General features: G+C 29.2%; 1 protein-coding gene across 1 annotated transcript in view; it reads left to right on the top strand.

The window, feature by feature from the left end:
* LOC111626829 (DDB1- and CUL4-associated factor 13-like) overlaps window positions 1-14,352 on the top strand; it is a 26,210-nt gene extending 11,858 nt beyond the window's left edge. The window contains exons 6-13 of the mRNA XM_023370348.1: window positions 497-579; window positions 845-912; window positions 1,098-1,194; window positions 7,174-7,309; window positions 7,387-7,550; window positions 10,041-10,176; window positions 10,254-10,417; window positions 14,070-14,352. Coding sequence (XP_023226116.1) covers window positions 497-579; window positions 845-912; window positions 1,098-1,194; window positions 7,174-7,309; window positions 7,387-7,550; window positions 10,041-10,176; window positions 10,254-10,417; window positions 14,070-14,157 — 936 coding nt within the window. The 3' untranslated portion in view covers window positions 14,158-14,352. The remainder of the gene's footprint in view (window positions 1-496; window positions 580-844; window positions 913-1,097; window positions 1,195-7,173; window positions 7,310-7,386; window positions 7,551-10,040; window positions 10,177-10,253; window positions 10,418-14,069) is intronic.
* The last annotated feature ends 890 nt before the right edge of the window (window positions 14,353-15,242 follow it).

The following is a 15,242-nucleotide window of genomic DNA, read 5'->3' as shown; positions in this document are numbered from 1 at the left end:
GTTTTAACAAAGTTCGAGCGAATACATAATTAGCAAAAAAAAGTTGAAATAAAGTGATTAAACAAAAATTATTACAAATATCGTAAATAACAGTTCACAAATGCATACATAGAGATATTTTTTGAAGGGGGAAATGGTCTTCACAATTTGAAATTGATCGAACACACAGTATAAATGCACGCCATCTATCGTAGGATAAATGTACTATGCCAGAAACCTTCACGGGAGTATATTAAACAACTTCTCAAAGTTTCACGGCAATTGGATAAACGGTGTGGTAATGCATGAAGGACACACACACACGCACACATACATGCATTCATTTTTATATATATAGATAAATGTATTGTAAAATATAACGGTAATAATAATAATAGAAGTAAAAAGCACTAAAAAAATTTAATTAATGAATAAAAAAAATAAATGGTAACATCAAATATTACACTGTATTTTCTAATAATTGTAATAAGTATGATGGTATTTATTTTTATTTTAGGTAACATTAGAAATGCGTAGTAACACAATTTGTTGGAATCCTATGGAATCATTTGTGTTTACAGTGGCCAATGAAGATCATAAGTAAAATTTCTCATCTAAAATTTTAAACTTTTATAGTCATTACATATTTCTGTACTATTCTTAAACATTATCTAACTGAAACTATTTGAAGAAATTATCAATATATTTTATTTTAATTAATCCATAGCTGAAGTGCAACATTTTTATTAATGCAAGATTTTTTTTTAAATTGGCTTTATTATTTGTGTTGTTATTTTTAATTCAGTAAAGTATGTTAAATATATTTGGCATTATTTTTAATTAAAAATAATTATTTATTTTTCAGTCTTTATTCTTTTGATTTACGCAAGCTATCAAGAGCTTCTCAAATTCATATGGATCATATATCAGCAGGTTAAATGATTTTATTTTATAGTTGTAAAACAATAAATAATTTAATAAGAATAAGAAAACAATTTAAAATAATAAGAAATTTTTTAAGTTTTTAATTAAAAATCATATTTTAGTGAAGCTGTATCATTTTTAATATTCTAGATATATTTTATAAAATTATTTATTGCAATAAATAATTATTTCAGTTCTGGATGTTGATTATTCTCCTACTGGAAAAGAATTTGTAAGTGGAAGTTATGACAAAACAATAAGAATTTTTCCTTTGACACATGGAAGAAGCAGGTAGTATTTTTTATTGGATAATTATTTAGCATTTAATAAATTATTTGACTTAGAGATGTACTGTTAATTTAAAATTGAATTGCAGAAAAACTTTTTATTAAGCTGTAAAGTTTATAAAATGAATAGAATTAGGTGCAACTTTTATTTTGATTTGTAATACTAAAATAAATGAATACAATATACAGGGTGCATAGGAAAGTCCCTTTAACCAGAAAATTTTTGCGAACAGAGAGAGCTACAGCTATGCAAGTGAGGTAACGGTATAGTAAAGCGACTATGCATGACCTAATGCAAATGACAGCAGCGCCCCTAGTGGCAAAATTTGGATGATAGGCAGTGCAAATCGAAAATGGAAACAGATAGAGCAAACTTTCCAATTAGAAAGTTTTAGAGCATCAATTAATTAGTACAAAATGACATGTGGTTCACACAGATAAGATAAATTGTCGCCTGTATATCAAAAATGTTTGAAAGTGATGCAGGCCATTTTGTGTAAACGTTTGAAAGGTATAGCCATAGGTATGAAGAAATACGCACAATTTATTGCATAAAATACATAAGTCAATACAGTTTGATAATATCACATAAAAAACAACAGAAAGGCAAACTGTCACACAGTGATAACAAGTTAATGTCGAGTATGTTCGAAAAGTTTGTCATTTGCTCACAATACACACCATTGTTATCAAACATTTTCCATTATTTTTTCTCCTAAGATGCTAATAAATTCATATCTATTTAAATGGTTCATTTCATTTATCAAATGAACAGCCAGATTCCTTTATCAGGTTATTAAGGCTAAATAATTAATAAGCAGTTTGGCAGGAGGCAGGCTACCTTCTGTCAAATTGCTTATTAATTATTTAGTTTTAACAGCCCAATAAAGGAATCCAGCTGTTCATTTGGTATTTGAAGTAATTATTGGAGTAGTTATATGTATTATACAGTAGTGGCCAAAAGTAGAGCTACCCTTGACATATGTTTTAAAAATGCAACCTCTATTTTGTTCACCACCTACTACATAATTAATATTGTGATAGTTGAAAAGAGCACAAAAAAAAGAGTCAAAATACTCAATTAACTTAAACAAATTTTATTTTAAATCTGATTTACAAAAGATGATATATAAACTATATAGAAATTATAACACCGGAAATGCTAAATTATCTCACTTCCTTGCCTGTAACTGGTGTTCTTCCTCTCCAAAACGAAGGACTTTGCAAACGTTTTCGAACCTAATTTGGTTCTTCCTCAGGCGTTACGGAATTCGCTATCTGAATTCGAATTTCCAGTCTAGAATTAACCGTTATTTGGAAAATCTTTCTGGAACGTTGTCACATGTTACCGATGGCGTCATTGTAGACTTGCGCATTATCCGTATGTTGTTACTTTAGAGATTTATTGAGGAAGGCTTCCCATGCTGTTGATATCTTCATTTCTTGTTTAAAGTTAATGCAATGCTTATTCCTGAGGATGTTAAGGCAAATGTATAAGGCCTCTAGCCATCTGAGGTGTTGTGTGCTGAATGTGGTGTGAATAATTCTGGCTAGAGGGAATAGCGGCTCTATTTCTAGGTCGGATGAGTATACCGCTAAGGCGGTGTTGTTTCTATGATGTAGGATGTCCGCTTTGTGTTCCTTGATTCTAGTTACTAAGTTGCGTTTAGTGGACCCGATGTAAATTACTTCGCTGTTGTCTCTATGATCTATGATGGGCACAGAGTATACTCCCGGAAGTCTGTTGCTGTCTGGAGAGTCTTTTCCATTTCTAAGCCAATGAATATTGTGGCGCACCTCCTAAATGCCAAGCGGACATTCTTTTTCTTGGCTATCTGGTTGTATATGGCCTTAAGTGCCGGGTTGTAGGTGATAGGTATGTACTTAACCAGGGAATCATTGGAACGAGAGGTGTTGTTGTATTGTTGTTTGAGTACATTGTTGTTTATCTTGCCTACAATGTTGTTATAGCCATGTTGTTTAGCTATTTGCTCTATGCGTCGCATTTCAGAATTGAAAGCTGATTGTGACGAGGAATGTGAATATGCTCTTTTGATTAGAGTGTTGAATGCTGCCATCTTATACTGTGGTGGGTCACATGATGTTGCAGGTATATACAAAGGTTGAGCGGTTGGTTTATGTTGATGTTGCAGGTATATACAAAGATTGAGCGAACGTTTGCAAAGTCCTTCGTTTTGGAGAGGAAGAACACCGGTTACAGGCAAGGAAGTGAGATACGATGATATATTTTACACTGTGACAAAAGTAGAGCTACCAAAGAAAGTATGCAGATTTGTCCAGTATTTTTAGGACAATATATTAGTATTTCATCGCATAATCAGAGCTTCTGATCACTGCATCACATCTACGTTCCATTGAATTAACTAAAGCTTGTTCCATTGCATAAAGCTTGTTGCGAAAGTGATGAAGTGTTTTCAAATATATGGGACCATTGTTTCTGCCAAAAAATCTTGTAGAACATGAAAAACAACACCACAGTTGGATCGTTTGATCAGGCATATGAGTGCAGCCAACCCTTGTTTGACTGCTTCACATATGTGAAGTGGGTGACCCAGATATAAGCTTAAGGACTGTATGAAGACATTTGACTAGTTTTGGATTACATGGGAGATGATCAGCAAAGAAACCACTCATCTCTGCAAAAAACAAAAGGTTGAAATTAGAGTTTACACATGAACACATCACTTGGACCAAACAAAAATGGTCAAAGGTATTATGGAGTGATGAATCTAAATTCAATGTCTTCTCTAGTGATGGTATACGATATGTCAGATGACCAGTGAACATAAGATATGACCCAAAATACATAGTTCCTATAATAAAGCATGGTGGTGGCTGCATAATGATATGGGGATGTTTCTCTGTAAAGGGAACTGGTCCAATTCATAGAATTAATGGAATAATGGATCAAACTGTTTATTGGGACATATTGCAGAATCAAATGCTTCCTCATGCACGTCGTTTAATGTCAAGGAAATGGATCTTCCAACAGGACAACGACCCAAAACACCCAGCAAATTTGGTTTTAACAGAAAAGAGTGAATCTTATGACATGGCCAGCCCAATCACCAGACCTCAACCCCATAGAGAATCTTTGGAATGAAGTTGAGTGCCATATACGCCAGCATACATATTTTTGCAAAAAAACAAATGATTGAAATTAGTTTGCACATGAACTGGATGAATTGTGGTCTACCATTCAAAAAGCATGGTATGAGACTCCCAAATCACTGCTTTACAACTTAGTTTATTTAATGGAATGTAGATGTGATGCAGTGATCAGAAGCTCTAATTATGCCACGAAATACTAATATTTTGTCTTAAAAATAGTGGACAAATCTACATACTTTCTTTGGTAGCTCTACTTTTGTCACAGTGTAAAATATATCATCTTTTGTAAATCAGATTTAAAATAAAATTTGTTTGAGTTAATTGAGTATTTTGACTTTTTTTTTTGTGCTCTTTTCAACTATCACAATATTAATTATGTAGTAGGTGGTGAACAAAATAGAGGTTGCATTTTTAAAACATATGTCAAGGATAGCTCTACTTTTGGCCACTACTGTATATGTTTCGTTTACTTTAAAAGAAAAATAAAACATCTTCAGAAACAATTTTACTAACTGCAACTATTGCAATCTGTTATCATATATTATCATTGATACTCCAAAACATTCCAAAGTTAAAACTTACGTTTTCATATAAATTTCTATTTATTAGTTTTTTAAGAAGAAAATATGTACTTGTTCAGTAGTATAGATTTTTAGTTTTCTTTGAGTAATAATACTTGAAAATAAATAATTAAATGGAGTATACAACAGTCAAAAGATCACACATACCAAAAGCTGAATTTTACAAGAGACATGAAAAACATTTTGGCTTTTACATGTTGCAACTGTGACTGCAGAACTTGGATTGTAAGGCATTGCATTAAATTGGATCAATCTGTGGCAGTTAAGTGGATGACAACATGCAGGATTTCAATATATAGGCATTAGAAAGTCAATTACCACACAAAAGGTCCCAATATACAATATGTTTCTCATGGGTGACACTTGGGCAAAAAAGAAAGTTGCACAGTTCTCATGACTGAAGATGATGATTTGATGATGTAGACCAGTGGTTCTTAACCTTTTTTTTACCCATGGACCCCTTTTCTTTTTAATATTTTTTTTTGTGGACTCCCATAGACATTGCAAAGAAAAAAACCTTATACTTTTCACTAATAAAAAAAGAAAGGAAAACGTTCAGAAATGTCACTGTCAAGTGACATGATGCTGATGGTATAAGATTCTCCTAACAAACCCCAGCTTTATAGTCTCTCTTTGACCTTCTTTGACCTTTGTCAATGAGATATATATGTCATATATGTATTCAATATTTTAAATAATTTATTTTATAACTCTTATGCAAGAAATGAGTAATAAAGATATTGGCAATATATATACTGTAGAAATTTAATTCTCAGTAAAACAATTGTTCTGAAGTAGAATTACTCTACAGACTACTAAAAAATCACCGTGAACCCCCCAATTTGGTATTTTTTTTCTGTGGACTCCCAGTAATGTTACATGGATTTTGGTTGAGAACCACTGATATAGACAAATGACAAAAAGAAGGTTTATTTTTCATATTGAATGATTTTATTGGGTAAGGAAATTGCAAAGTTTTGAAACCCATTACTTTGTAGGATTATAAAAAACAGGGCAAGTTTTTTTAATAAGTAAAAATGCTTCAGTTTGAGTAATATACAGATAAAGGCTATAGTGTGTTACACATTGTCTTTCCATGTTGCTTCCTAACAGCTGTCATTTATGTTTGTACCTTATTTTCTACATGATTTTATCTACAAAAATAATAGAAGACTTTCTTATTACTGTAACGAGCCCTATATGTACAGTACATCAAAAGATCTTAAATGCACACCATAGATGGAACCCACAATTGCAAATCAAATCCAAGTTTTGTATTTAGAGCTTTTCAGTTTGTGAAAGAATGATGTGGATTTCTGGATGCAATGTGGACACTCATAAGTAACACAACCACACAGAAATCAGAATTTGGGTGGAAATGGTGCTTGGGATTCTTTGACTTCTGTACACCCAAATATAAAATAATAAATTGGAAATCTTTATTCATATATTAAAATTTTATATAAGTAACTGAATATACTATTTTTATTAATTACTTTAAATTTTGTAATAATTTATTAATATATTGTCTAAATTTCAACTTTAATATATTTATTTTTGAAGCAATTATATCATTTAAAGCAGTGATTCTCAAACTTTTTCGATCCACCGTCCCCTTTGTTCCATAAAGTTATACCCAACGCCCCCTAACCCATTTTCTCTTGTGTGAGAAAAGGATTGGAAATATTCTTAGGAAAACTTTTCTATGAATCTCACACTTTGTGCCCTTACTGTACATTGTTCTCATCATCTGGAAACCATTAAACGCAATGTTTCCTCTTATCAGCCCCAATTTTGCCTTTGGTCACCGTTCAATACCCTGCCTCTATCATAGATCTATTCATCGCGCCAGAAGGGGGCGTTATTGCTTACTTTGAGAAACGCTGAGCTAAAATAAAAGTCAATGTGTTAGAAATATTCAAGTTGTGACCTTCAATAAAAAATAAAAAATATATAAAATGTCAACATTTTATATATATTCCGTCGAATTTTTATATATAGAGAATGTCTGCCGTCGCCCCTCTATATTTCCTTAACGCCCCCCAATTCTCTTTGAGCCTTCTACTGCCCCCCTGAAAGCCTCCAGCGCCCACAAGGGGGCATTATCGCCCACTTTGAGAAACGCTGATTTAAAGGTACATTAAAAATTATGGTTTTTTGAGAAATATTAAATATAATGTATTTAATTACATTGAATTTTTGTAAAAATTCTATTAAAATTATATTTTAAATTAGTTGGTTATTTTAACTAACAAAGCTAAATTTTTTAGAGAAATTTATCATACCAAACGAATGCAAAGATTAACATGTGTTTTATGGTCAATGGATAACAAATATATTTTGAGTGGTTCAGATGAAATGAACATCAGAATTTGGAAATCAAATGCTTCTGAACAGTTGGGTGTTGTAAGTAATAATACAATAATTAATTTCTTTCAGAATATTTCAAGTATATTTAATGGAATATACATATCTTTATATAGCTTTCATATAGAGAAAGATCTGCAGCAAATTACAATAAAAAATTAAAGGAAAAGTTTGGTCAACATTCTCAAATCAAACGTATTTCTCGACATCGCCATATACCAAAACATGTTTATAATGCTTGTAAAGAAAAACAAGTTATGTTAAATTCACGTAAGAGAAAGTGAGTATTTTTTACTTTTGTTATATATATATATAGTATATTAAATAAGCTGACTTTATTTAAAATAAATAATGAAATTCTCAACAGCATTATATTTAATTTTTAATATTGAAGTTTTCTTGCATTTTATTAGTTAAAATAATAAACTATTAAAAAATACAATATATACCATATTTTTACGAAGATATCTCACAAATAAGTTTAAAGAATGACCAGAACTGTATTAAAATTTTTCCATAATCTGCACTAATGTATGGTAAATTTTGCAATTTACCATATACTTAGAATCCTAACTTTGCAAAGATTAGATTAAGTTTTTTTTGTTTTTTGAGTGTATCAACTATTTCAATTGTTTACTTTATTTAAAATTTTTTAATGGTTTTATTTATTATGATTAGCTATTTTTGCAATTTACCATGTTTCTTTGAAAAACACATGACCTTTATCTTGTGTCTTCACTCCATTTTTTCATTTGAATGTATCTCAAAGCTTCTTTTCTTATTGTATTTCTCAAAATTTAAATAATTTTGATATTTTTATCTCTTAATTTTCCTTGTTTTAAATTAAAATGTAAAAGCACATTATACAATTTTTAATTTTATTTAATTGTTTTTTCCCCTTTTATTTCCTACATTTATATTTGTTTGTATAACTGTTAATTTTTGTATAATGTGTACTGTACCCATTCAGTTGAAGGTATCAATTGTCCTTTGGGACTTTTCCACTTATTTGTAAAAAAAATAATGTTTACCTTAATTCTCCAAAGTGACATTGAAAATATAGCACTTAGTTTTGTGCAGTTTAAAAAGTTTTATATCAAATACTTCAATTAAAGTTCCACTTTGAAATGGCCATAAAAGGAAAACTACTGGACAAAATGTTATCAAACTTGGTAATAGTTTATAGGAAGTCGTGGGATTTTGTTCCCTNAGCTATCAAGAAAGGGACTGCAATTAACTTTAAAGATTTTGCAGTGTATCACATGCTTGGAGAGCATTATTTGAACTGTTATAGTATTCTTTATCCCTACAGACTACTAAAAAATCACCGTGAACCCCCAATTTGGTATTTTTTTTCTGTGGACTCCCAGTAATGTTACATGGATTTTGGTTGAGAACCACTGATATAGACAAATGACAAAAAGAAGGTTTATTTTTCATATTGAATGATTTTATTGGGTAAGGAAATTGCAAAGTTTTGAAACCCATTACTTTGTAGGATTATAAAAAACAGGGCAAGTTTTTTTAATAAGTAAAAATGCTTCAGTTTGAGTAATATACAGATAAAGGCTATAGTGTGTTACACATTGTCTTTCCATGTTGCTTCCTAACAGCTGTCATTTATGTTTGTACCTTATTTTCTACATGATTTTATCTACAAAAATAATAGAAGACTTTCTTATTACTGTAACGAGCCCTATATGTACAGTACATCAAAAGATCTTAAATGCACACCATAGATGGAACCCACAATTGCAAATCAAATCCAAGTTTTGTATTTAGAGCTTTTCAGTTTGTGAAAGAATGATGTGGATTTCTGGATGCAATGTGGACACTCATAAGTAACACAACCACACAGAAATCAGAATTTGGGTGGAAATGGTGCTTGGGATTCTTTGACTTCTGTACACCCAAATATAAAATAATAAATTGGAAATCTTTATTCATATATTAAAATTTTATATAAGTAACTGAATATACTATTTTTATTAATTACTTTAAATTTTGTAATAATTTATTAATATATTGTCTAAATTTCAACTTTAATATATTTATTTTTGAAGCAATTATATCATTTAAAGCAGTGATTCTCAAACTTTTTCGATCCACCGTCCCCTTTGTTCCATAAAGTTATACCCAACGCCCCCTAACCCATTTTCTCTGGTGTGAGAAAAGGATTGGAAATATTCTTAGGAAAACTTTTCTATAAATCTCACACTTTGTGCCCTTACTGTACATTGTTCTCATCATCTGGAAACCATTAAACGCAATGTTTCCTCTTATCAGCCCCAATTTTGCCTTTGGTCACCGTTCAATACCCTGCCTCTATCATAGATCTATTCATCGCGCCAGAAGGGGGCGTTATTGCTTACTTTGAGAAACGCTGAGCTAAAATAAAAGTCAATGTGTTAGAAATATTCAAGTTGTGACCTTCAATAAAAAATAAAAAATATATAAAATGTCAACATTTTATATATATTCCGTCGAATTTTTATATATAGAATTTGTCTGCCGTCGCCCCTCTATATTTCCTTAACGCCCCCCAATTCTCTTTGAGCCTTCTACTGCCCCCCTGAAAGCCTCCAGCGCCCACAAGGGGGCATTATCGCCCACTTTGAGAAACGCTGATTTAAAGGTACATTAAAAATTATGGTTTTTTGAGAAATATTAAATATAATGTATTTAATTACATTGAATTTTTGTAAAAATTCTATTAAAATTATATTTTAAATTAGTTGGTTATTTTAACTAACAAAGCTAAATTTTTTAGAGAAATTTATCATACCAAACGAATGCAAAGATTAACATGTGTTTTATGGTCAATGGATAACAAATATATTTTGAGTGGTTCAGATGAAATGAACATCAGAATTTGGAAATCAAATGCTTCTGAACAGTTGGGTGTTGTAAGTAATAATACAATAATTAATTTCTTTCAGAATATTTCAAGTATATTTAATGGAATATACATATCTTTATATAGCTTTCATATAGAGAAAGATCTGCAGCAAATTACAATAAAAAATTAAAGGAAAAGTTTGGTCAACATTCTCAAATCAAACGTATTTCTCGACATCGCCATATACCAAAACATGTTTATAATGCTTGTAAAGAAAAACAAGTTATGTTAAATTCACGTAAGAGAAAGTGAGTATTTTTTACTTTTGTTATATATATATATAGTATATTAAATAAGCTGACTTTATTTAAAATAAATAATGAAATTCTCAACAGCATTATATTTAATTTTTAATATTGAAGTTTTCTTGCATTTTATTAGTTAAAATAATAAACTATTAAAAAATACAATATATACCATATTTTTACGAAGATATCTCACAAATAAGTTTAAAGAATGACCAGAACTGTATTAAAATTTTTCCATAATCTGCACTAATGTATGGTAAATTTTGCAATTTACCATATACTTAGAATCCTAACTTTGCAAAGATTAGATTAAGTTTTTTTTGTTTTTTGAGTGTATCAACTATTTCAATTGTTTACTTTATTTAAAATTTTTTAATGGTTTTATTTATTATGATTAGCTATTTTTGCAATTTACCATGTTTCTTTGAAAAACACATGACCTTTATCTTGTGTCTTCACTCCATTTTTTCATTTGAATGTATCTCAAAGCTTCTTTTCTTATTGTATTTCTCAAAATTTAAATAATTTTGATATTTTTATCTCTTAATTTTCCTTGTTTTAAATTAAAATGTAAAAACACATTACACACTTTTTAATTTTATTTAATTGTTTTTTCCCCTTTTATTTCCTACATTTATATTTGTTTGTATAACTGTTAATTTTTGTATAATGTGTACTGTACCCATTCAGTTGAAGGTATCAATTGTCCTTTGGGACTTTTCCACTTATTTGTAAAAAAAATAATGTTTACCTTAATTCTCCAAAGTGACATTGAAAATATAGCACTTAGTTTTGTGCAGTTTAAAAAGTTTTATATCAAATACTTCAATTAAAGTTCCACTTTGAAATGGCCATAAAAGGAAAACTACTGGACAAAATGTTATCAAACTTGGTAATAGTTTATAGGAAGTCGTGGGATTTTGTTCCCTCCCAAAAAAATAGTTTAAAAACAAAATATATATATATATATATTTATTTATTTATTTATTTCTGTTTCTTCTGTTTCACTTACATTATCAGACTGTTATAGATATAATTTATAAAAGAAGTGGGGGAAAACAATTACCAATAGCATACTATTATCAAGGTACAAGTTCCTCCTCTTTTATTTTAATCAATAATGTCTTTACTGGGTTCAAACTTACTCTATTTAATAGAAAATAAGTAGGTGCATTTACTAAAATTGATTAAAATATGGATTACTGCACAGAAAATGAATAGGACAGGATTAAAGATATGTGTGAGGTCTCAGACAAAGTCTGAACCCTCACCTTTTCAAAACAAAGAATCTGAAAAGAAACATTTACTTTTTATAAATTGTTTGCCATCAGAATTTCCAACAACTAACATTTTTAAATAATAATTGTTAAAGAGAGGTACACAACTCTTGATTTAAACAACAGAAGTCCCAAGATCAGTAAATATTGATGGGATTGAAATTTGGCATCAACTTTTCTCACACTTCAAGTCAGTCTTAAATTACCCCTAGAAACAGGTAATAGACCAATCAAGAAATGAGGACAAGGGATGGAGATCAATTTGGATGTACAATCAAGGGACAAACTTTATAAAAAACTTGTGTTGCAATGACACCAGGGCATTTTTTATAATTTATTTCTATCTGACTTTCCATGCTTCTTGGATTAATCCTGTGCTATTACCATCACCACTGAATTCTCTTCTACTCATCAAACTGTGTATACTTGTGCCTCTCTTTGACAAAAATGATTGCCCTTTTTTACTCTTTGGATCTGAAATGTTCCATCTCTTTCCAACAAACTTTTTCAGTGTAGATGCCTAATTCGTGGACTTCCACCAAATTTGACAACAATTGAAGGATTGTGAAAGAATCTCTCTCTCTCTCATTGATGAATGGTTGTACCAAACAACAAGCCTACCTCTGTACTAAGCACACACTCACATGTAAAACCCCATTCTGTTGCACCATTGACCAAAATGGCATATGCCACTTCCATGCAAAGGATTTCTTACATTTTCTAAAAAATATGTTGGCAACTTTATACTTTGTATTATGAATTTAACTTTTATATAACCTTTTTTTTGTACAAAGAAAATTTGTAATTTATTATGAACAAAATTAGCAGATACATTGTCCTTTCACATAAAACATACAGTAGAGCATCGATTATCCAACCCCCAATCAACCGTCACATCGGTTAACCAACCGCGTCTAGTTGGCAAATTCAAATGTCAGTAGTATATAAATGAGAGTTCTTCCCCAAAAGTTTTTAAAAATAAAAATTAGGATAAATGTTTAAAAATTCAATTAAAAAAAGTTAAGAAATTTAAATGTTAAAAAATGGCATTTACATATTTCATCCTAAAGATTCTATTAATTCGCAAAGAAGAAAGATGTTTAAATAACAGTAAAACAGTAAGTATAAAAAAAAGTCAAACAAACTCATAATATGAGCTTTATACATATTCCCACAATTTTTCATACCCTTGTACACAAATTTTAAATCTTTCATATCATCTAAATCTTCGTCCCTTAAGTTTTTATTAAATCGATCAGGAAGAAAAACTTTAAATTCATTCAGTTCTCCATCCCTAAGAACTACTATTTTTTTTATCACCAAAGCGTGTTGATATTGTTTTAACATAAAGAATTGGATATTCATAATCAATTTCTAACTCGTTTAATTTCCTAGTTTGAGTATTTTGAAGCTTACCAATATTGTTTAGTTTTTTCAATGTCTCCATTTATATAGGAAAAAATTTAATCAATATTAAAATAGCCTTATCTATCATTATGTAAAAATTTACATTGTAGTGTACATAAAAATCTACCATAAGGTGTATCAACATAATCAAAGATATGTAAATGCCCCCTTCCATCCTTCCAAATATAACAAAACCTTTTCTCCCCACCGCAGTGAATTAATACCAACTCAAGATTACTAATATCAATCTCCATTTATATAGGAAAAAATTAATCAATATAATTTATAAATATTGAAATACTATATTTTTGCAAGAAATTCTCAACATCATTTGCTTCCTCATGGATTCTGATTAGGATCTTCGTATTCATCCGGTTCTGTATAATCTTTTATCTTAATCATTTATTTGTTTAAAAATTTCAGCTTGTGCTAAATGATATTTCAGCTTGAGCAAAATAATATTTAACTTGAGCTAAATGTTATTTCAGCTCAAGCTTAAATTCATTAGCTCAAGCTGAAATATCATTTTTGGTAAAACTCTTAGGTTATCAACTTGAAAATATGGTGCTAAAAGTATTTCTATCAAAAATATTATAGAATGTCACTAATTTTTAATCTTTTAAACTCCAGATAAAAGCTAATCTCAACTGACTGAAACAAATTCCTTCTAAACAGTCCATTACAAATGCAACTATTTATTTAAAGTAATTCAAAATCATAATGCATTTAAAGAACATATTCTGTGATTTTGTTCTTTGGGTTTTATTTGTAATGGATTAAAAATGCAAAATGTTATTTATTGTAAAATTTATTAATTCTGTATTCTTAGAAACTATGGACTTTTTAAGTTTATTTTCCAAAACCAAAAAATTAATTATTAAGAACTTAATAAAATTATCAGCAACACTTTGATACTTTTTAATATTCTATTTGTGGATGTACTTAAATTTTATTTTATATATTTTCAGAGAAGCAAACAGAAGACTTCATAGTAAACCAGGAACTGTACCATATGTTTCAGAGAAAGAAAAACATATTGTTAATGAAAGTGAATAAAATTACATACTTATGTATATATAATTAATTTAGTTTAATCATTTTTATAAATTATTTAAATAAGTATTGATTCAGAAAACTAAACATTTAAAATTGTAAATACCAAAATATTTAGTCCAACTTTTAAGTAATTATTATTAAAATAGTATAATTAATCCAATTAATTTGAAACTGGGCAACAGATTTAAAGAAAATTATAAATATAGTAAAATTATAAGTGTTATAATGAACGTTTTTTTCTTCCAATTTATGATTGATATTTATTTGAATATCAAAATAAAACTTTTTAATATATTACATTTATTTATTTATTTATTACATAAGAATAGCTCAAAAATTATTCACTTCTAAATAAAATATTTTACAATTATAACTGATTTGGACATTTTATATTTTATAGAGTGTTAGATTATTGCTATATATTCATTAATTATGTGCTGTCTATAGAATGTTTAATTAGTTGCAAAGGAAACTGAAGGAAAAGTTGACTTACACAAACAAAAATATAATTTCCAATTATTTATGTTGTAATTTTGAAGTTTTCAACATTGAATCATCTGATTATAAAAGAAAAATAGTTTTAATTACAAACATATCGTTTGCTTGTAATGAAATTACAGCCTTAAATTATATTAAATACAATGTGATTCTCACAATGTCATTCTTGTGGACAGTACTGAAATTAGCACGTAACGAATGCTTCTAAGCAACAAACAGCTAAGCAAGCAAACCAATGATGTAGTGTGTTTAACGTGAAAAACTACACAGGTTTGCTTACTTTTGGGGATGCTTTTTAAGTATTAAATAGTTATTTTCCACAGAAAAATTTATTGAAAAGACTTTTTAATGGAAATTAAATGCTGTATTTTTTTTCTTCTTTTCTTTAGAAATTGTAAACAAGTTCAGAAAACCATGTAGTTAAAATGAAAAATTCCAAAAACTAGATGTAATAACTAAAATTAATACCAAAAACCTTAAATCCAGTAAAAAAAATGGAATGTTTGTTAACAGAACAAACATTTATTAGGACCGTCATACATCATTGCATGCTCGAATGAAACTCCAAAACATTCCAAAGTTAAAAC

This window comes from Centruroides sculpturatus, unplaced genomic scaffold (assembly GCF_000671375.1).
Source record: "Centruroides sculpturatus isolate CEXI.00-Female unplaced genomic scaffold, Cexi_2.0 scaffold280, whole genome shotgun sequence".
NCBI lineage: Eukaryota > Metazoa > Arthropoda > Arachnida > Scorpiones > Buthidae > Centruroides > Centruroides sculpturatus.
The sequence above is the reverse complement of the archived record's forward strand: the minus strand, read 5'-3'. Positions and strand labels throughout refer to the sequence as shown.